The sequence below is a fragment of the Neolamprologus brichardi genome, chromosome 12 (genome assembly GCF_056152115.1).
Source record: "Neolamprologus brichardi isolate AB-2024 chromosome 12, ASM5615211v1, whole genome shotgun sequence".
In the NCBI taxonomy this organism is placed as follows: Eukaryota; Metazoa; Chordata; class Actinopteri; order Cichliformes; family Cichlidae; genus Neolamprologus; species Neolamprologus brichardi.
The window spans coordinates 26,488,424-26,511,734 of NC_142115.1; the positions used below are offsets into that span (position 1 = coordinate 26,488,424).

General features: G+C 41.1%; 1 protein-coding gene across 2 annotated transcripts in view; it reads left to right on the plus strand.

The window, feature by feature from the left end:
• Positions 1 to 21,332, plus strand: part of sema6a (sema domain, transmembrane domain (TM), and cytoplasmic domain, (semaphorin) 6A) — a 103,587-nt gene extending 82,255 nt beyond the window's left edge. The window contains exons 16-19 of one of the 2 annotated variants that reach the window (XM_006789885.3): positions 938 to 996; positions 1,911 to 1,931; positions 5,431 to 5,610; positions 16,936 to 21,332. In XM_006789885.3, coding sequence (XP_006789948.2) covers positions 938 to 996; positions 1,911 to 1,931; positions 5,431 to 5,610; positions 16,936 to 18,098 — 1,423 coding nt within the window. In that variant the 3' untranslated portion in view covers positions 18,099 to 21,332. The remainder of the gene's footprint in view (positions 1 to 937; positions 997 to 1,910; positions 1,932 to 5,430; positions 5,611 to 16,935) is intronic. The other variant, XM_006789886.3, reaches the window with a different exon arrangement.
• The last annotated feature ends 1,979 nt before the right edge of the window (positions 21,333 to 23,311 follow it).

The window sequence follows — 23,311 nt, forward strand, 5'->3', positions numbered from 1 at the left end:
GGGGAGAAAACAGGTCTTGGTGCCGATTGCATCAGAAAATCACATCTCTAAACTCTCCCCCTCTGTGTCATATGATGGCCCTCAAGCACGGTTACCCCTCACTGCTCTGGTCTTGGCCCATGTGATTGTAACTACACACTCATCTCCTCTAAAGCGAGTTGAGTCACACACCGCATTCTGTAATAGAAGACAAGACTGTTCAAAGTGAAGTTCTGGTGAAAGCAGCAAATTGGGAAATACACCCTTTTGCTTTCTTTCTAAGAGTGTGGTGAGATTAAAACTTCTGTCGCAGCTATATGATGATTATGAAGCTAGAGCAAGCTTATCTTAACCGGAAGTGCTGTTTCCAAAATAGCATGCTTTCACGTTAATAATAAAGCTCACTAAATTTATATTAAGTCTTTCATCAAACAACATATATGCTGGTAATGACTGAGCAATAGGCTATTTCTCCATGTTTTTCCACATATGTTATTGCACTAAGTTGGGTTAGCTAGCTTCACATTCACCTTCTAGATGAAGAAATCAGTCCCATCTAGCTCCCAGCAAGGAAGCAATTAGGGATACAAATTGTTGAACGCTTTTTTTAAGCTTTAGAGCACGAGATAATAGTTTTCATTGCAATCGCATAAAAGAAAATCTGTTTTTATCAACACTACTGGTAATACGTCTTGTGCCAGCTATGGATTTACTAACCTGCTTGCATTCTTCATAGCCACTGATTTTAGGTCTCCGGGGCACCTGCTAGGTGTTCTTTGATTCTGATCCAGCAAAGGGCTTTCTGCAGCTCACACTGCGTGTTAGCATAGAATATGCTGCGATTGGTGGTGTTTTTTGTAGTTGCTTCCCTATAGCTTTGTTACTTTGTTAGGTGTGGCGAGCCTGCATGGCCTGGCCTGTTTTCCACTGCTGACCATGATGTCTCTGTTCCCTGCAGATCAGCCTTTGAGCAGGACGTGGAGCATGGCAACACAGATGGCCTGGGAGACTGCCAAAGTAAGCAGGCCCTCTTCACTCTTATCTTTCCTCCTTCACTCTGTACCCCCACCAGCACCACCAACACAACCACCCCCACCACCATTCCTCTCTTCTTTGTTAACTCCCTCTTCTCTCGGCTCTCCGTGTGCTTCTTTGCTGCCGTTACCTTTTTCCCATCCGCCTGTTCCACCCTCACAATCCTCTCTTTCACCCACTTCCATCCATCTGTCCTTTCGGCCCTCAGCCTCCTCTGTTGTTTTCCCGCTGCTTTTTGGTCCCCCCGGTCAATAGAGTGCTGTGTCCTATTGCCGAAAGACTGAGGTTCCTTCTTGCAAATCACTTCGAAAACACAACACAAACATTCAGAGAAACACGGGGAAGGGATTTCGCTTGTGAGCAGTCACAGGGTTCATTTTGAAACACAAAACAAGAAGGGGCTCTCAACCGAGTCAGGCCAGAAAGTCTCGAAAAGGCCTCTTTTACTCTACAACAGTGAATGGCGCATATACAGAGACAGTATTTCTTATCTTTTCATGTCCAAAATAACAGCTTGGGTTTCTCCAACGGAAAACCTTGTTGATATTCTAGTGAGCAGCTCAGTTTGCGAAAGAAACTTCAAAACAATTTGATATTAAATCATTAATTTTGGTCCATCTCATCTCAATTTCAACTGTTTACTGAGAGTAAATAAAGGCTATGCATTTTCCCTCTGGTTTCATTAGTATGTTTAGTCAAGGGAACCCATAGTGTTGGACCTTCATTAGCTTTAGAAGCTATATAGATCACCACTGATTAGGGCTGGGAGAATATCGAGCAGCCAGTCGATTTTAAATTACTTTAAAAGTCATGGCTTTTGATCATGTTAAAGCATAAGCTCCCTTTACTGCAAGCAATAACAGGTTTCTCCCTCGTTTCTTTTCTTTTTCTTCTAGATACATTTGTGGCCCTGAATGGTAAGTACCCCACATGTCCTGCACAGGCAATCCAATAAAAGACAGGAGCTGCATTTCATCTCCTTTTAGTCTTTAACTTCAGCCACACCTTTTCGTCTAGTCAGTCAATCATCCCCTCTCAAGGAAATGAAAACTCCTCCCACACGTATAAAGAAGGGTTATTAATGACTGAAGGTTTTAACTGAATTGATTTCACTCCTTCTTTTTGATAGACGTCCCTTCCAGTTACGAAGGTAATGAAACATTAAAGTACACTCGGTCACTTTCATTGCTCATATTATTTCTCCCCGTGCTCCTCGCAGTGTTTAGAATAAAGGTCGTAGTGATAGAAATCAGAATTAAAGGTCTTTAATGCTGATTGTGATTCTATTAGTTCTCTTTTCCCCCTCCTTGTTCCCAGTGCCCAATCGCCTTATCCCCATGTGAAACAGCATCGATTATCCCTGACCTTTGCTTTGCTAATTGGATAGATCTAGTTGTTAGTGGTTAAAGGCCTTGGTGGTAAAGAAATACTTCAGCATGCGCATTAAACGGGATATGTGCTGACAGAGAGAGAGAGAGAGCGAGAAATAAAACCAGCCTGTTTCGAGTCTGGAAATATGTTCCCGCTAACTGCACAGACTCTTTGCACAGTTTGAGATGCTTAATTCAAAAGGGCTAAGGTAAACATGCACAGACATACATGCACACTGTTCTACGGCTGGCTTCCTTTCCTAGCAGATATGTTTACTCTCTTAATCCCACAACACAATATTACGATTCCACTTCACTGCCGCCGATTGATGCCATTTTCCTCACTGAAGTCTCTTTAAGGGATGATAAACAGATGTGATTAGCCTGCAGTAAAGTCCCTTTTATCCATATCACCCACACCTACGCGCACATCCACCTTATTTTTATCTAATCGGAGGAGGCATTAGTTTTGTTTTTAGTGAATCTCTTTCTCTCTCACACACATACCTCGCAGCTGCCAGATCAAAACAGCCAGATCCATACAGAATGACAAGAATAGATATTTTGAAGCCGTACCAGAAAGCCCAGCACTTTCTCTCGCTAACCCTCCTGTGGCTGTACCCCCACTGTGAATCTCCCTCCTTTTGGAAATCCAGGGTCATGGAAAAAGCATCTGTGTTGGTGTACACCCCTGTAGCGCTGAATATGCTCCCACAGGCTGGGCTGTGTGTTTTCAGGCACACACTTAAACACACCTAGTTTACAACACCCTCCCCCCAAACAAAGTCTCAGCCCTTGCATCTATCTGTCAGTGGTTGATATGGATTTGAAGATAAATAAATGCCCTTTCTCTATTCTCCTCTCTCCTACTCCAGACTAGACTTCCTTGCCTCTCTTTTAATCTGTAGAGAGAGAGAGATGTGCATCCGTCGGCAGTTTAGGCCCCCTTTTTTTTCTCCCCTGATCCGTGGAGGAGCTCTGAGGCTCCGAGCTCTCTCTATGTGTGTCATCTGCCTAAATTGCACTTCCCCTGGCGGTGGGGGAATGAATTATAAAATAGGCCTGTCACACTAATCTCTCAGCCTTGGGCCAATAGTTAAATAAATCATTTTAATGATTGCCACGCCACACAGAAGAGGAGGAGGCTCTGGGTGGTGTTGTGTAGGTGGCTGTTGTGCGTACTCTACCAGCAGCATCAACCTTAGCCTTTTGAAATGCCTCCCCACCTTCAAACACACGCCTAAACACATATTGAAAAGGAGCACACATGCGCATGCACACACACACGCACATTGCTGTCACCTCCTTCACGCAGATAGCGTGTCAAAATGGTAACTGGGGGCTGAGCTCCACAAGAGGCTGTTGATAAAAGTGTTGTCACTCTGCATCTAGGGAAGATCAAAAAACAAAAAAACAAAAAACACGCAGCTCATTACATTAAACACAATGTATAGCTTCTTCAGAATTGTGTAGGGTGGCTTAACTGTAAGCATGTGGGATGGTAATGTGATTAGCATGGTTCAAAAATAAACTCTCCAGCAAAGCTTATGTACAGATTTTGCCTATGAAACAAAATGAGAAAACTTAAGACTGACAGAGACAGGCAAGCACAGACTGTATGAGTTATATGCAAAGCTGGACACAGAGGAGGGGGGTATGATCCATCCTCCACAAACGAAAGAGTACTGTGTTGCAGTAGCACTGCATTTATTTCCTCTGAGATACAGCTGGTGTATTTTGTTCAGTGTTAATGGGTACATTTACATGGAGCCTGATATTCTGCTTATAATCAGTTTAAAAGCCCAAATAGAATAAAAGTGCTCCACAAAAATTACCTCAGTTAAAATAAACGGTGGGATTCAATGAGTTTCCGAGGGGTGTAAGAAGCATTTGATCAGTAGGAAAACTGTACCAGGTAAAGTTTATCAGATACTTTCAGGCTGCATTTTATTCTGAACGTGCCCTCTGTGTTGACTCAGATGCACGGGGACGTACGCAACATTGGTTTCCAAAGATGGCAGCTTTCCAAGCCAAACTTCTCCTCTGCAGATGGTTTGGTTTTAATACAAACTCAAAGATAATTAAAGAATTAAGAGCAATGCAAAAGCAGCAGCTTCTCCACCGCGCAGAGGATAGACATGTGTTTGTTTCAGAAACTGATAAGACACCTGCCAAAGAGTTTGACATTTTTATGCATGCCACACTTTTTCAGTTAAGTGTATTGAAGTATGTAAACACTATGTCATAATGATATTATATGCCATCTAAGCAGTGAAGACGAGATGAAAATAATATGCATTCTGTATTGTGCAGTTACTTAACATATTGTCTGAAAAACCCTAATTATTAAATTGCATGTTTTTCTTTTGCACACTATTACATTCAGTAACTGAAAGCAGTCAATCTTAACGGTCTGGAACTAGGGCTGCAAAATATTTAGGATTTTGGCTTGAAAATGATTTAAAAAATGGTTGCAGAATGAATATTAATTTTCTTTTGGCTGCTGTTTAATACAGACTGCAATTTTGAGTTGGAGAAGCCATCGGTGCACATCGAAATGAATTAAACATTGCTGCAGAAATGATTGGAAAGCAAGATTTAAAGTTAGCTTGAGAAAGGGAGCAGGATGAACATGAGCAGAGTTAGAACCACTTTAGCTGGAGAAAAGTTACAGGCAGACTTCTTGACAGGAGCGATGGAAAAGAAATTTTGTCTCTTGTCCTTCATATCAAAGGCAGGCACCCTACGGTGATTGTAGAGAAATACAATTGTACTCTTTTCAACTGTGACGGGCCCAACAGTGTCAGTCAGAACAGGAGGGGGGAAGAATGATAAAGATATAGAGACTCTGAGAATGACAGACAAAAAGAAACACACACGCACATTCACTAACGAATTGCCTAGGGGTCACACTTTGTTGCCTTACACAGCCCAGCAAGTGTGTGTTAGTGTGTGGGTGTGTGTAAGCACCCCTGCTGTGCTTTCATGCACTGAATCTGGTCCCTGACTGCCACGAGAGTCAGTTAACCTGTGTTGTGTCCGGCAGGCCACCATCACCACCGTCACCACCACACCCTCTCCCTTCCCACCTCGGCCCTGCCTGAGGCCGCGGATGGCCCCCTGGGCCGGGGCCGCATGGTGGAGCGGAAGGACCCCCCCATGAGTTCAGACAAAGGGGAGGACCCCTACATGGCCGTACCCTCTCAGACTCAGCCAGAAGCCAATGGTAAGCCTTGGAACGTCACAATAGCAGTCAGTTTGGTCCATTGTCACCTGTGGCAAGGGAGGGGGAGGGATAAAGGGGAAGGGAAGGGTTTGCGTAATTGAGATTTACGGCCGCCTAGCTGCTTCCAGCTGACGAAGTGTAGAGATGGCGGATCGCTTTCTCTCTAGGGGACAAATCGCTTCACACTGTGCACATAAACCCCCCACTGAAACATATGCGCACACATTTACATTTGTAGGTACATGCACATAGACATTCGGTGGTCATAAGGTAGCATGTAGGCTATGTGCACACCAACCTTCATGCACACACCACTCTGTAGGATGGATTTATTGTCCGTGGATTGTAATGCCCCACAGGAGATGTAATATCCAGACCATTACACTCTGAAAAGGAAGATGGCGATGTATTTATTTCCTCGGGAAGATGGCCCAGTCCCCAGCTCTGTCATGCTTTGCGACACGGTGACATGACATTGAACGCCCTTTTCTCCTGTGTTAACAACCTGCCTAATGCTATACCGCCTCAAGGACGGCTCACTGGATAAATGAGTCAGAGTGAAAAGGGAGGAAGGGGAGGAGACGAGAGGGACAACCCACATCGTAGAGGGAAAGAAAAAAAGGTCACTGCGGTGCTGCCAATCCAGCCTGCTCTTTACTGTCACAGACAACGCTTAGAAGCCATTACAGCAACATGCAACACGTTTCTGCTAGTTTGTGCAGTCCATGCTAACATAGGCATTACCCCGAAACATTAATTGAAATGACATTAATATTTTCATTCTGACTGTGGCCTGAAAGATGCAGTAGCATACTCTCTACAAACATACTAAATGTAAAGAAAGACAGAAATATCAGCTAACGAGCTGAGTCTAAAATGTCTCCTTACTGAAGTCAGTGTTTAAAAAAAAAGCATGCATGCCTCTTTCAGTTACCCAGGGCATAAATGCAGTTTCAACCTAAGAAAGAACATACAGAATACTTTCTCATTCACAGGCTTGGAAGAGACTTTGAAGATGCTGAAGTGTTGACAAGTGAGATTGACGGGATGATTTTACCTGCGCTGAATAAATACATTTCAAAAGAGTTTAAAAATACATGACGGTATGACTCAAATGCAATGTCTTCACAAGGGAACCATAAACTGGGGCTAGCTAAAGTCACTAGTGCACATTTTAAATGTCTCCTGTCTATGGGATGAAGTGATGAGGCACAGCAGTGATTGAAGCACGTCAGCTGGAAGCAGTTAAGCACCACTTGGTAGATCCAAGCACAATGGTGGCAGAGACTTCAGACAGCATGCCTACAACCAGCATCACAACATGCTGTCGCTCCCCTTGTTGCCTTTGCCTGAGCAGGTGTAACCCGACGAGGAATGGCAAGAAATGCTGAGAATCAAACGTAACGAGAGCCAAAGCTGTCTTACGGTAATAGCTTTTTCCAAGAATAACATTCTGATTTCGGGAGATTTGTGGGTAACTCCGTGCTCAGGTAACTGCAAGACGACTTCATATTTCAATACAATGCTTCCTGCTGTTGTTGTTTTTTTTCTTTCTGTATGGTCATTATTATTCTTATTATTATCATTTTTATGAGACACTTTTGCAGCTTGTGTCACTATTTATCTGTTCAATTTTAGCTACAGTCTTTTCTTTTTCCTTCGTTATGAAAGTCGGCTCTGATGATATGTTTTTTTCTTATTTTACTGATTTGCGTGGTTTCTTGTGAGCAGTTCTTGATATTTTGCATGGCTTGATCTCACACTACGTCTTTTTTTGCTATTTATATATTTGCCTTTCTTCCTGTGTTGATTGCTTTGATGGTATTAAGCACAGTTTTGCCTCCATACAGCTTAATGCTTTCAGCATGGCAAATTGAGCACCACAATCAAGAGTACTCATTTCCCGCTCCACCCATCCTTCCTCCTGTTCCTTCCTGTCTCCCTCAGTATGATTGGCTTCAGGTGTCAACTGTACTGTGAAAACTTAGCAAACTGCATGTATGAGAGTGAAAACCCAAACATGAATAAGCTATATTAGAAAAAGAAAGCAAAGAAGTCATTTTATCTGCATTTTAATTGCAAAGCAACACATCCACGCAGCCTATTTTGCAGAAGAAATCAGGGATAAACATTTAACCGATCAATCTCGAGTTTATGCTTGAGTGAAAATGTATTAGCTCATATCCAAAGTCTTTTGCGAGCTTATTTGTGATTTAAAACAAATTACAATTACGTCCCTAACTTTTTCATTTGCAGTTGAGACATTGTGGAATCTTATCTGCTAATGAATATTACAGTGCTGCCAATATGTATTAGTCCAGCACCACCAGAGTAATTAGAAATGCTGCAAAGTGATGAGTATTTGCACGCGAATGATATTCAGCACCCAACAGCATCACTATCTGCCATTCCAGTGGGGCCATCACAGTAGTCAGGTGGCTGCTTGTGTTTCACAGTACATTTGAGCTCAGGGTCTGTCTGTGTGTCTGGGCATCATCTGCCTCTGTTATATTTTCTTCTACTTCTGTCATTCCACCATACACTCGTCGTCTGTCCTCCCATCGCTCATCCAAACCCCAAAACCACCACCAGCTCTGCCTTTTCCACCATCTGCTGCCATTGTGATCAGTCTCCCTTCCACAGGACCTCTCATCTGACTGGGATGGCATGTTCCAAGGCTATACCGTACCTTAGCGCAAATTAATTCCTGAACCAATTTATGGAGAAACCTTCCTCAAATGTCCCTCCCCCTCTCTTCCTCCACCATCTCTGTATCTCTTCCTCTTCAGTTTCTCCCCTTGCAGTCTGCCTCTTCTCCAACTGTAGTCATATCTCTTCCCCTGTCTGCAGGAATGAATCCTTGCTCTGCTCCCCACTTTGCTCTCTCTCCCTTTTTTTTTCTACCTGTCTCCCTTTCTCTGGCAGGCTCAGATCTACCCACCTCATTCCCTACTTACATCCACCCCTCCCCCTTTAAACCCGACCTGTAGCCACCGCTGTGTTGCTCCAATTTATGGGTTCATTACAGCAGCTATCCAAGGGAAAAGGAAAGTGGAGAGGTGGAAGGAAAGGGGGATGGAGCGAGACAAGAGGGGAAAGAGACTTGGGAAATGAAGGGACTGAGGTACACATGATAAAGATTTATTAGACAGAACAGGGCAATAATGTAACATTGAACAAAGCGGTAAACAGACAGCAGGTGAATGAACTAGCTGAAAGATCTGAACAGAAAAGATGCAGGACAGGTGAATCAGAGAGGAAATAATATATTGTAGTTAAACAAAGTGAACAATATTGTTTCTCTATCCCTTTCAGTCTATATTTTATGCTTAGTTAGCTAACGCTAAAAGAGCTGAATGTGAAAAAAACAATCAAACTGAACATCTGGTGAAACTGAAACAAATTGCTCAAAAATACAGGATGTTGTCTGCAGTAATGTAGCATTTTCTGTGACTCAGGTTCTGAACAGTACGTGCTGATGCTTTTGAGAAGCAAAACGTGAACCGCAAGCAGTTATTACTTTTTACAGTTTAATATCACTTTTGCGAAATATTTAATTTTCAGTCATGAGTTTGCATATTTTTATGGTTAATTCAGTTAGGTTGCATTTAGACTTGAACACTGGTTTCATGTTAAAGTCTAGCTGGGCCACAACAAGAGTCTGGTAGTGATTAATCATGTTGAAGGTCTTTGTTAAAATAATAATTACATTAGCATTCCTGTAAACATGGGTATGGGAATTTCAGCCAAACTGATATCTTGTCATACTTCAAAACAGAAAACTGAATTCAGTTAAATTAACCTACAAATGCTTTTTACAGCATATTTATTTTTGGAAAACAAACAAACAAACACCCAGATTATCAACAGAATAGATTTATTAATTACAATTAATAACAATAAAAGGTTTTAAAATTAAGTATTTTAGTTGTGGTCAACAAAATATGGCCACAATAGTCCAGTTCAGTTTTAATGTAAAGGCTTGTGTTAAGCTTTAGGGTTATGTTAAGGAACCCCAAGGAAGCCTTTAAAAAGTCAGCACCAACATGAAGCAGGAGACAGTTTAATTAATGAATTTACATAACTCCTAACCACCACAGATGTGGTAGCAAAAGGATGTATAATAGAAGAAACTATTTTGGTTGCTCCCTTATATTCAATGGGTCAACTTATCATTTAGCTCCACGTGTGGAGCCTTAATGGGATAATTTGCGTTTTGGTGGTTTATTTTCCACTTTTGTGATTGAAAATAAAAACAACTTTAATAACACAACATGTATTAATATTAGTAACAAAAACACATTAGTAATGTTCTAACAATAACAAACTGTACACGTTTGATTTAAAGTGCTTAATGCTTTTTATAACAAATCTTATCCATGTTTCCTAACAGTCTTTTTTATTTTGTTTGTCTTGTTTTTTTTTATTAACTATTAATCCTGTGACTCCATAGTGTGCTGGTTAACACATTGACGTAACACATAAAAGATCCCAGATTTTAGACCATTAGAAACTAAATCCCGAGGATGGCTGCATATGCATATGGTGTGTACACCTTAAGACAAATAAGCCAAAAGAAGCTTACTTATGAATATGTTATGTAGTCTAACTTCCTAACGATGTTCTTCATATTTTAATAAGACAATTATTATTTCCTTATTACCAATTAACTAATGTGTGGAGCTTGAAGTTAAGTGTTATCCCTTCAAGAAACTACGACTTGAGTGTAAAGTATAGCATATAGACATTTCTACACAAGCTTTAATACCTGAGTATTACACGTAATCCAGGCAACAAGTGCAATTCTTACTGTAGACTAACTAAGAAAGTATTAAAAAGTGTTAAGAGACTAAATGCAAGTATTCGAGGCCATAATTATCTGATGAAATGTTTTGCTCTCTCGTGTAGTACCATTAAGTATTGGTTTACCACACTGATTCAGAAGAGGAAACAGGACGAAGAAAACTTCTTTTTGGATTTAATGTCTTTCTTGTACAGCATTAAATTTTTATTTTTATTTTTTATTTTTAATGTTACAAAACAACTGTACTTTTCTAGCGGTATGCTTTCCCTCAGTGTCAGGTTTTCAAATTAATAGCTGTTGTCATCTGACAGCTGCTCTGCAAGGGTTATTTTCAGCTGCAGGCAGCTCTCTGACACCTGTGTGCCAAGGTGAGGCTGCTATGATAGAAGGAGAGTATGACCCTGCTCAGACAGGATTGCAGCACAATTCTTTCTATGACAGAAAGTCTTGAATTTGACTTCATCTCAGTTGCTGGAAAGCAGTTGACTGAACATCCCACCGTAGTTACTGGGGATGCCCTGTCAATCTTAAATGTTAGCTTTACTTTCACCAGGAAAAATGTTCAATTATGCAGCAGAGAAAATAGCACGTTTGTTTACAGTCAAACAATTGTTCCAAACATTACTGTATTGCACTCTATTTTATTAATTTTAATGATGCATAAGGATGGCTTTAACCATTGATTTGTCTTTATATTAGCTTTACAATTCATTCAAAAACAACAAGTGCTAAATAGATGAAGAGGGCATAGTCATAATCTCGAATGTGACCAGTAATGATCACATTTTACCATGTAGCTGCGTTTCTTTTGCAACCTGGGAGCAACAAAAAGAGAAAAGATTATTTTCTTGGTTGTGTGATTATTGTAGGTATGGCTCTTGTTTCAGAATGCCCTCTTTTGTAGGTGAGCCAAGAGGTTTTGAATTAATAGAGGCTTAGACTTAGTTTACCGCGAACTCTGCTCACTGTCAGATAATGCACTTGGCTCCTGAAGTTTTTAAGGAGCCTATGAGGTTTAGCAGATTTGGAAATTTAATGTTAGTAGTTTCATATGTCCTTGCAGTTGAATGATAGGATTAAGGTTAATCCTGTAAAGTAGGATGATAGGATTTAAGTTAAAAGTTTATGGAGTGGCCCTTTAGGGCAGGCTGAATGTCTGTGTGTATGGAAAAGACTAAAGAAATTTTAATTAAATGTTCCCAAAACCCATGTTCCTGTCATTCCAACACCTTCGCAATTAAGTAGTGGATTTCGGTTCAGTGTTTCTTACTGGTCAAAGATTGGGCTGGATCTTTGTGAAGCAGATGAATTATTTGCAGCTCATTGTGAATCATAATAGAAACAGCGAACTGGATGCGTTCCCAGCATTACGCACTTACCGGACTGACGTCAAGCCATAAGCCATAATTTCCTCCACTGATTAGCTTATTGTTCTCTCAAACTGCTTTTGTTTAAAACACACATTCGCTGCTTACTTTTCCACTTTTATGTTTTGGTTACGCTTTTTAATAAGACCCCCTAACCGTTGACGGTTCGTACAAGAGCTTTCCTTTGTCTCTCGCCCATGTGAGACTGAATCTCATATCACTGCGGCTCATCCCTTTGTGCTCTTGAAGCTTGTCTAACCCACATTCAGCTGTCATTATTATACTTTGAACTGGATTTAAACAGTTATGTTCACGTTGTCCATGAGTGAGCCCTCATCAAGTAGATACAAGTCGAGGCTTTGTTCTCTTGTTGAGCACTAAAACATTTCTAAACAATTACCAGTGGCTGCCTTTATGGATTCAATGAAATGCAATGCGTATTAGCACACACACAGCACTCCAGTAATACACAGAAGTCATTTTCTGCAGCCCACATGGTGAAATACACTTCGGTGGGTCACCAGCTGTATTACAGTGACTCATCGAGATTGAATATTAATTGAAAGAACTCGAGATTATAGACACGAATGCACACATAATTTAAAAGTCTACATTGTTTAAATAGTGACAAGCTGTTTTAACAGTTGCACTTAAACTCTAATGTGAGGGACCTTTTTGCGTTCAGTAAATCAGCATGTAAAAATCTATCACCCAGTAATCCGAACGGGAGCGCTGTCAAGTCAAGGCATCAAATAGCTGATGAAAAATGGGATGTTTAATTTATGCTGATATCTTGTGACTATTAAATATTACAGTTTGTATGCAGGGAGTTGGATAGGTTAGTACATCAATGTTAATACCTCAGGTGCTGAATAACATAATTAGGGGTTTAATTATATCTTAACTCGCTCATCAGTATGCATTGCTCCGACTCAGGATTGTCTGATGAATGCTTTAATATTGAATAACACCATTAATGCAAGTGGCTCTTAACCCAAACATACACAAGACTTAATGGGATAATTTGCGAACAGGGAATTTAAATAGAAGTTAATGAATTGTTGTCACCATCCAAATACCAGTGTCCTTTTTAAAAGATGACAACAAACTGGTTCCTAATGAAAAAATAGGGCGTTTTTCGAGCTCTCGCGTCAGTGTAAATAAATGCACACCACTTAACATTATCTGCTTTTTCATCCTTCCTTCTGTCTGTAGTCGGTAAGGTCCACTGTTTCATCTTTCAGCGAGTGAAGCATAGTAAGTAGCAGTTAAGTCCAATTAAGATTTTTATCATATTGCAGACAATGTCTTTATGCAGTCGCTCGCAGTCAGAGGTTAGGGCCCTCTCTGTAACCCCTCTGTGATTTTTAACTACCTTTGAAGTTTTCTTTGCAACAACACAAAGACAAGCTCTGTGGGCTTAAGTCAGTTGGTGCGTCTCAAAAGATTAAAAGAGTGGAAGAGCATCTGTGTGTGTCAGACAGATAGAGAGAGAGCATTCACAAGTTCCAGTCACAATAGATTACAATGTTTCTGATTTATAAGTAAGTGTTGCCGACCCGGCCTGTTTTGACAGCAAGACATATCTGAGTATCTGAGATATGTGTTTAATATCTGAATGTTGAGGCTCGAGGCGGTGTGAAATTCAAATCAATTCATCCGCTGAGAGAAGTGTTGAACTGCAGGATGCCTTATGATGCATTCTGGGGGCGAGGCAAGAGCGAAACCAGAAGATTATAAGTCACTGTATAGTCAGAACCTCAACAAGATGAGACTAAAGCAGAAAATCTGTGGGTTTTAGCAACACTTTGATACTTTTCAAGGTCAAGTAGTGGAAGTTTTAGAAAGTTTACAAAGATCGCAAATGATCAGAAATGAGCGGCATAGCCATCTTGATTCAAAACCCTGAGGTCCCGTGATTCAACTGAGACGGCCTTGGTGTCCTCTGTGGCAACTTTCATCCTCTTTGATGTTAAGATGAGAAACAATTCCTCACTTGAAAGATGGAAGTCTTCAAAGTTTAGCTTTTTTTTTTTTCTTTGTGTTTTACCCAAGGCCTTGGGCTAAGTACCTTCTGGAAATGTCTGCGTGTGCAGGAGAAGTAAGTGATGGAGGAAGGAGAGCAGAAAAAGAATAAAAGCTTCAAAAGGACCAAAAAGGAGCCTTACAGGGCAGGTTAAATAGGGTTTTAACTTTAGCTCACACATCCACAAGAGAAGACAAAGATCCAGCTCCACACTTCACCTCCTTCACCAGAATGGACAACCACTTGGCTCTGCCGCCCTCCGGTTTTGTTATTCAATATGAAGTCCAAACGCTCGGTCGCAGAAAGTTAACCTTTAGCAGTAATAAATTCACTGTCATGAAAATTCATTACAGTTTTGATTTCCTCTTTTCAGCTTCTATGTGAGCTCCACAGACAGAGACATATGAAAGTATTTACTTTTAACAAGGATTATGGAAAAACGAGAGATTTGCTAATGTATTTGTTTATGCTTGCACTTTTATTTTCCTACATAACATTTCCAGGTCTCCTGGTCTCAAGTGAAACTGAATTCCTTTTACATCCCTTCCGTGTGCGCTGAAATATTTAACCCAGCAACTCTCAAAGAGCAGCCAGCCCCCACCGCCGCTGTTGTTTCTGCTAAAGGGTGATAACTTAGAAAGATCACAAGGTTGTAATTACAGCCTTCCCGGTCTCCACTGAATTGAACACTTACCATATGGAGGCTGAACGGTGTGAAAGAAAAAGAAAGTCAAAAAAGTGATTCATTGTTTCTGCAAAGGAGAGAAGTAGCAGAAAGTGTGAATGAAAGATCTAAGTGAGGACAGTGGAAAGTCAAAGTTAAAGATAGCAGCGCAGAAAAGTATCTCTCTCGTTTTCAGATGTTACAGGATGAGATGGGAAGCAGATGTTTCATCAGACAGGCCGGCCATTTGATCACGCAAGTTCGCAGCGTAACACTCGTCAAACGTGGATGCTTCGCTGCAGATAACGCTCATCACTTCTCACACTAGCCACACGGCTGAGCGTGTCCTCGATAAGGAGAGATTTTGGCCGGGAAAGATGCTTTTTTAAACCTTTTGTTTAACTTTTAGTGAGTTATGGCGGTGCTGCATGTTGTCAGCACTCTATTAAGGAGAAAAGTGAAGTTTTGTTTTTACAATAAATGAGGAATGATCTGGGTAAATCTAAGTGTCCTTTCTTATCCAGGTTGAGCTTCAAAGTCCAGACAGAGACTAAAGAGTGCTTAACTCCGGCTTGGAAAAAGGGGCTTTAACTCATGTTGTTGGACTAATGAAGTATGACTGCAGCGAGTGAGATTATGGATGTTAGTTTAAGACAGTGTGGATTTCAGATCCATGAGAAAAGATTACCATGCTTTCTCTGTGTCTGTGTTATGTCTCACTGAGGAAATGCAGAAAGAAGATACTCTCCAAGTACATCCTCAGTGACACCGCTGAGCTGAAAAGCCAAACATGATTAACCAGCTCCTTCAGGATTTCGGAGAATTATTGGAACTAATGTTTGTTCTGTGGAAACTGCTTTTGAAAAATTACAGGGCAAATTGAAAAATTTGCACGGAAGATGAAGAAAGTGACTCGTGAAGACGGCAAACTGTAAAAGGACGAAATTACTTGTTGCTTGTTGACAACTGTTGTTCAGCTTGCCTGTGAACAAATGTTTATATTCATGCAGCCATTGTATATTTCATTATCTGCAATAATAACTCAGGCTGTCCTGTTCCTTGCACAGCGTGTCGCTGTTCCAAATTGCAAAAACTGAATTTCAAAATATCAGAAAAAAAGATTAATAAGACAGAGTCTGAAGTTGGCAGCAGAAATATTTTATTAATGCACTTCAGGAAGAGAAATCTCAAAGAAGTGAAACAAAAGGGACAAAAATCAAAATTTCATCCACTTTTTCCACCTGTAGCTGGATTAGTAGTAAATGAAAATGTCTGATTTGTAAAAGCTGTTGTACAAATCATATCACCCACCTACTGCTTATTTTAGAACACCGATTCATTGTAAACAAACCTCCTCTGTACAGGAAAGACTCACGGATATCAGCTTAAATTACTTCACACACATTCCAGCTTGTTTTGGATTTTTTTCCCAGCATTTTGGGGTAAAGATTCCTCAGTGTTGAGGAATCTATACATGCCTTACACATGTGAAACTGAGTCACGTTGCGGAGACGAGCGATGCCCCTGCTGTAGCCCCTTTACACGATAGAGCCCACCTGCCTAATCCTCTATCTGTGGTAACTGATCTGTACGGGCCACAGGTCATGTGTGAAGGCATTATAAATCTCTCGGCTGTGGACCGGTGTGTTTAACCCAAAGAATAGTGTGCTGCATTAGATGTCTGCATTCATCCACAGGCTGCAGGCTATCATCTTCGAGCATGCATGTGTGGGAGGTGCATGTGTCCACGCTCGTGTGTGCGTGCGTGCAGTCTGTTGTTGACCCTGTTTTATTAAATACAACCTGCCGCTCCCGCTCACCCACCGCTAAAATGCTCCATAGATTCCTTTATTGAATTATCTTTTATTTGGCCGTATCACAGTGCGTCTTTGCCAGTCTTTGAAAGTGGCGCTTTCATAAGACACTGATGACACAGCTCATTGGATTTAGCGCCTAATCAGAGGCTTTTTAATGTATTCGCTGTGATTCATGAGATTGGATCCAAGCTTTATGAAAAGTCTTCCATTTGCATCTATGAGAAGAAAGGGCTCGGGTATTTCAGGTTCCTTTATCGGAGCTCATATCTTTTTTCATTTCAGCAGAAGGTTTTATCTGGGATTTAAAATGTGAATCATAATCACCCCTCCAAAACACATTTTCACTCTGAGATTGGATTTTGGGGGGGGAACATTGAATCTTGCTACTTGAAGCTACAATTTTGAATAGATGTTTCCTATGATGGAATAAATCCTTCTGCATTTGCATGTTTTTTGTGAAATTATTTAAACCGTTAATCTTTTTGCCCAGAAGATATCTTAATTATTGTAACTGTTTTTTTATGTTTTGCTTCATCTTTTAAGAAGAATCTTTTTCAGCATCTCTTTTATTTTCTTTGAAACAATTGGCTTCAAAGCATCTCTTTTTAGTCTGCCTGTCTGAATGTCATCTCTGTGTCTCTCTGCAGGCGTGATCCGTGAGAGCTACCAGAAGGGTCGTGACCAGCTGGTTCCTGTAACCCTCTTGGCCATCGCCGTTATCCTAGCATTTGCCATGGGCGCCATCTTTTCTGGCATCATTGTCTACTGCGTCTGTGACCATCGTCGTCGAGACGTGGACCTGACGGGCCGTAAAGAAAAGGACACCCACCACCTCCACTCCCGCCGGGGATCCATGAACAGCGTCACCAAGCTGACGGGTCTGTTTGAGACGCAGGCCAAAGAAGGTCGCCCCGAGGCAATTCTCACACCTTTGATGCACAATGGAAGACTGACGCCAAATGGGAAGATGCTCATAAAAGCAGACCAACACCACCTGGACCTCGCGGCTCTGCCAACGCCTGAATCCACCCCCATGCAGCCGCGTCGTAAGCCCAGCCGGGGAAGCCGTGAGTGGGAGAGAAACCAGAACCTCATCAACGCGTGCACCAAGGACATGCCACCAATGGGGTCGCCTGTTATCTCTACCGACCTGCCGCTGAGGGCCTCACCGGGGCACATCCCTAGCGTTGTAGTCTTACCTTTGCAGCAGCATCAGCACCAGCTTCAGCCTCATCTGCAACAGCACCAGCAGTCCTACCAACATGAGTATGTGGAGCAGCCCCATCACAGTGATATGAGCATGGGCCACGGTGTAATGGACGACCAGGGGGCCACCCTGGAGTACAAGACAAGCAAGAGCCCGTGTCACAACCTCAACATTGCTGATCCAGATGTGGTGCTGCCACCTCGTGTACCCCAGCGGGAGGCCTCTCTCACCATCCCACCTGCTGTCCCACAGATGGGCAAACGCCTGGAGGTCCACTCGTCAGTCTACGGGCTTCGGAAAGGATCAGCATCTGGTGCTTGTGGATCCTCCGCCCTCAAGAAACACAACACCAACTCCTCTAACTCCTCCCATTTGGCGAGACATCACAGCTTCAACCGTGTTGAGACTCCACCACCTGCACCTCAGAGGGTGGACTCCATACAAATGACAGCACAGGGCATATCTCTGTCAAGGCAGCCTGGAATGAGCTCCTACGGATCACTGCCTCGAACGGGCGTCAAATATCTCAAGCCTGATGTCCCCCCCAAACCCTCTGTAGTCTCGCTCTCCACAAAAGTCAAGTCCAGTGACTCTGGCACATAGTTAGGTTGTTAGCCTGTCGGTCCAATGTGAACAGACAGTAGTGAAAGGCGTTTTCTGGCAGAGAGAAAAAACAGGGAATACTGTACAACTTGCATCTCCTTTTCGTGTTTTTGTTTGTTTTTTGGTGTACAGTACAGTGGAAATGCAACACAGTTTTTTTTTCTTAAAGAAAACACTTTCTTTTTATATAAATATGTAAATATTATACCATGGTTGTTGTCGGTTGTGGCAGTCATCGAGCTCATGCTCTGGCTGGCTCACAGCTCCTCTGTAAACACACATGGGAACATGTGCTACTGAAAAAGAAGATGATGCTTGTCCTGAATATTTCATCCATTGGCACCCTGTAGCATTCAAGACAGTGGCTCTCTTGTTTGTGGTGTCTTTGTTTACTGAGACTTGATTCGATACTTCGTCATGCTGGTAAGAGCACACACGAAGACGTCACAAGGGGGTTGGAGAATAATTGTTGTACAATACCTTGAGGACAGGAGGATCTGAGCAAACAAGCACTCAGAGAGAACGAGTTCGGACTGAAAGGACAGACAGCCGCCTGAGTTCTGGCGGAAACTGTGAAAAGCCTCTCAGTGTTACAGCAATCAAGTCCTGCCTGGGCATGACTGAAAGCCTGGGCCAGAAGAATCTTCTACTGTACTGGTGACTGAATAACACATGACTGTTAATACTAATAGCTTGTTGTATTTATTTTTATTAAGTGCTTTTGAAAAACAAACAGACTGACTTTCTAGGCTTGGAGAGAAAGAGGACAAAGAAGAGATCTTTTAATATTAATTAATCAAGAGTGAGGAAGAAAATATTTAAAGTCATTAAACTGGAGCCAGTAGAACTTTCTTAATGACTAAAGTTCAACTAGGTCTTACTGTGTGCTCAGTGGGACCTGCAGCTTGAGAATATACGTGACCTCTGTGACGACGAGGAGATATTTATTTAAACTGTGCCAGACCAGGACTTTTACTTCTACGGACCAGAATCTCCTTTGTTTTAGACCAATCATTTAAGAAAAAAAGAGAAAGAAAGAAAGAAATCCTGAATCTCACCCTTTCACTCCTGCAATCAGCACTGTGGTTTTGTGTGAGTCCCAAACATTTGTCCTGATTGGTTGCTGGCTTTATGGTGCCATCAAAGCTCACTGTTGCATGTTGCAAATATAAGAGAAGCAGCTGCAGCAACCGCACGGGGGGATCTGCATACAAAAGGAAGCTGTAAGTGAGGCTGCAAGCAAACGAGCGGTGCCTCCATCTTGGAACGTATCGTCTTTTCTAGCGGCGTCACGCGGAAGGGCGGGCGAAAAAAAGGATATTATAGGAACATCTGTCTTGCCTGCTTCTTTTTCCACATGTAAATTTGTGCCTTACACCCTGAAGTAGTGACAATGTTTTCTTTAATAGCTGTTAACTCTGTCTCTTTGTTGTATTTTTTTATTTTCTTTTTGTTTTCTTATGTCATGATATTTCCCTTGTTTGATAAAAATGCAATTAAAGAATGTAGGTGTTATTGTTGTAATTCTGGTCCCTAGACAAAACACACTTACAGACCAGAGGGAAGAGAGGAAGGAGCAATTCCTTTCTTCATTCACACACTCTCTCTCTCTCTCTCTCTCTCTGGCACACACACATAAACACACGCACACATACACACACACACTCATCTTTGTGATTCATTTCTGATTGTGCCATTAATGCGCTTAAAACGACCCTTTATGTTGTGCTGGCAGTGTCGATAAAGACTTTGTGAGTGTTTTTGATTTCCTGTTTTATACAAAGTCCTGGTATTTGTTTTTACTTGTTTTTGGTGTTCGTTTGGAGTGATGGTTAATTGGTTAACGGAACAATTAACATTTGTTGCTTAAGGAGGCCAACGTAGGTGTATCTTCCCTTGGTGCACTGCGATAGCACCATAGCAAGCGTACAGTACGAGATACACGCGAACACCCAGCGTACTAACACGAGTCGAGGCTTCTTGCGCGCATTGAAACGTTCATTTGTTAGACGGTTGCATAAACAGGCTGGTTCCTGTGGAAAAGAAAAAAAAAAGATGACATTTTGAAACAACACTATTAAAAACTGTACATTATTTAACCCCCTTTTTGTAAGCGAACACAGTTTGGGAAGTTTAGAGATTTTTTTTTTGATTTTGCCTCACTAACTCTCGTTATCAAAGCCTTATGAATGGCTGAGAGTTTAACTAATCAGATGATTTCACTTCCTTTTTACTTGAGGGTTTTTATGGATCACCCCACACTGAAACACTTAAGTCATTGGAGCACTCCCTTAGTGTTGTATGTGTAGATAGGTTAAAGTTTTCTCGATATCAATATTCTTTCTGGAGGAAAGCCAAGAGTGTCTCAGTCCACAGCTCGAATAAGACTGACATGCAGGATCTGGGACCTGACTAATGTGTACATAGATGCTCGAAGGGAATGGTTGCACGTGACGAGGTCATGGGCAATGGATTAGTTCAAAATATGAACCGAGAGGAACGCGTCCCATCGAAAACATGGTCTGGGATAAAGCTGCAACAGTTATAGCATCGATTAACTTGAAGCGAGGACCTTCAAAGTTCAGATAAGCATAGACGTGTGTTCACTCCAGACTTTCATAAAACTACTTTGCTTTAAATTAGTGTCTGAACACCTTACTTACACCCTCCGGTGCACTGAGTGCATGAACCAGCAACATTCCCACGCCTGGAGTAAGGCTTATCCTCAGCTGAGTATTTCTGGTTTTGAAATGCTCCGTTGCGTTGTCTCCCACCTGGATGAATTGTCATGTCCACACTGAATGTGAACAAGAGAACCTGTCTAGGTTTGAAGGTCAAATGTCCACATCCTGTGTAGACAAGTACTTTTGGCTGTGGGTGCATTTATGATTCAGCAACATCAAGTGTTTTGATATTAGAGAAAAAGTTGAGCGTTTTAAAGGCTGAAGGCTGCTGTGGACAGTGAGGTTCTTTGGTGTGTGCCTTTTTGTCTTTCACCCTTGTTATAATACACTGCTGTTAGATGCAAATCGACTCTCTTCTCAACTTCTCAAACTTTTGAACTTTGTAAGCTTGTAAGATATCGTGACGTCACAAAGTTTTTTGCCCTACTCTCTCCACTTCCTTAACATCTGATTCACAGCTTAATGTATGTTGTAAAGAAAAAAAAAGAACTCTTTAATTTAATGCAAAATGTAATAAAAAAAAAAAAGAAAATAAAATTCTTGTCATGAAGACTGTGATATGTCCTTGACTCTTTCCACTTGTTTCCTAGCCTGAGGTTATCTTTATTCTTTGAACATCTTTAGTTGCTGGATTTTGTGCAACACTGTCTGGGGAAAACCAAGCCTTGGTTTTACCCAGGATTTAAACGTTCTTTTGATAGAAAATATTATACTTTTATGACCTGAAGTACACTATTCTATTTTTGCTTGTAATACCACCACCAACCCCTTGAGATCTGACAAACATTGCCTACAAAGCAAGCGTGAGCTGATAAAAAGAAACTTAAATTTAAGTAGTTCTCAACTTCATTATAGATAAGTGAAAAAAAGAGAAAGGTTATGAGCAGAGGGAAGAAGCCTGTACTCCATTTCTATGGTTGATCATGTTGGTTAAATGAAGCAGGCAGCTTGATGGAGACTGAAAGCAGATTTCTGTGTGCAGGTTGGTACTTTGAGCACTCCAAATGACCTTTTAACCTAGAAGGAGCGCGGCCCATTATACTTTTGGTGTAATCCATTTAATGCCATACAGGCAATCAACAGAATTCTTCACAGATGTTCTGAAGGCAAATGAAATAGAGAGATTTCTTTCACTTCCATTCAAAAACCTTGCGAGTTTTGTGTACGTGGACTTTTTAGTGAAATCAATTCAATCCCTTCTCGAGGGCAGAGTCAGATGGCTCAACTTTGGAAACGCAGATAAAAACATTACCTGTTAACTTCTCAAAATGACAGTAATCAATATTGTTATCAAATGACTATAAGAAGCAGGTGGCCACTAGAGATTAACCCACAGAGAGTGATCCCCCAAATCCATTCACAGTATCCCATCAGCCCACAGAGTACTACAATGACTTGGAGTTACTACTAAAAAAAAGTAATATATTACACATTACTTATTACCTCTCTTTAAAACAATGTGGTATATTACTTAATGACTCAATGAAGATAATAATTTGTTACACTACTTGTTACATTAATTTCATATATTGCTCTGTAACATGACCTATAATGCATTGTTACATAATTAGTAGTTAATAATATCAAGCTAATGCCTAATGCTTCAGCAGGAAGTCTATCTGTAACTTACAACATATGCAGAAATCCTTCTTGACCCTACGCTGTAACCCTCAGCACAACCTGACGTGCACTTCTCGAGAAATGTAACTAAACGTGAGGTCAACGCCGCAACGAGTCTGACTGGCGTAGAAGAGGGTTGCAGGCTTAACGGGGGTTTCCAGTTACTTCGTAAGTTACGACATAGATAATGACACAAATCTTCATCATAACAAAGAACATTCAAGAGTTTTGTTCTAGTGTTTCTTTTTGCTTCTAGTGCTTAAGGTTGAACACAAAAGTCAACAACACAAGGAAAAGTTTATCCTTACAAAGAGTCGAGTTCGAGTCAGCAGAATGTTTCCGTTTTGGACACCGATTGCATTTTACATCACACTCTTGTCCTTTTGTACAATAACGATAAATTTGATTTCCACATCTCCAGACCTCAGAGGTTGTGGACGACATCATCATTTTCTTCACCATGAACTAACATCAGCTGTTTGTAGTGCAGGAAAAAAGAGTCACGTTTGATGGTTTTTTTGGGGTTTTTTTCCTATCATACTATCATTCAGATAATTGAAGAACCTTTATAATGGAAGTAAGAACATAATTCTATCTCCAGTGTAGTTACAGTATTCAGTACAGTTACATTACCACGTTACTGAAAAATATAATGTGATTTCAGTAATGCTGTACTTTTGAATGCACTGACTTTAATTTATGTTTTTTTCAGGCACATATCTTGTTTTATCAACAGCACTAAAAACTAACATTAGAGTCCATTTTCTTAGCGCAGAACTCTTTTTTTTTCTCAAACTAATATAAAAAGAGGTGAAATAATGGACTTGCATTTATCAAGTGTACATGAACACTGTGAACTATATTGTCTTGCAATTTTGAATAAGACTCAAACATGATTCCCAAGATTCT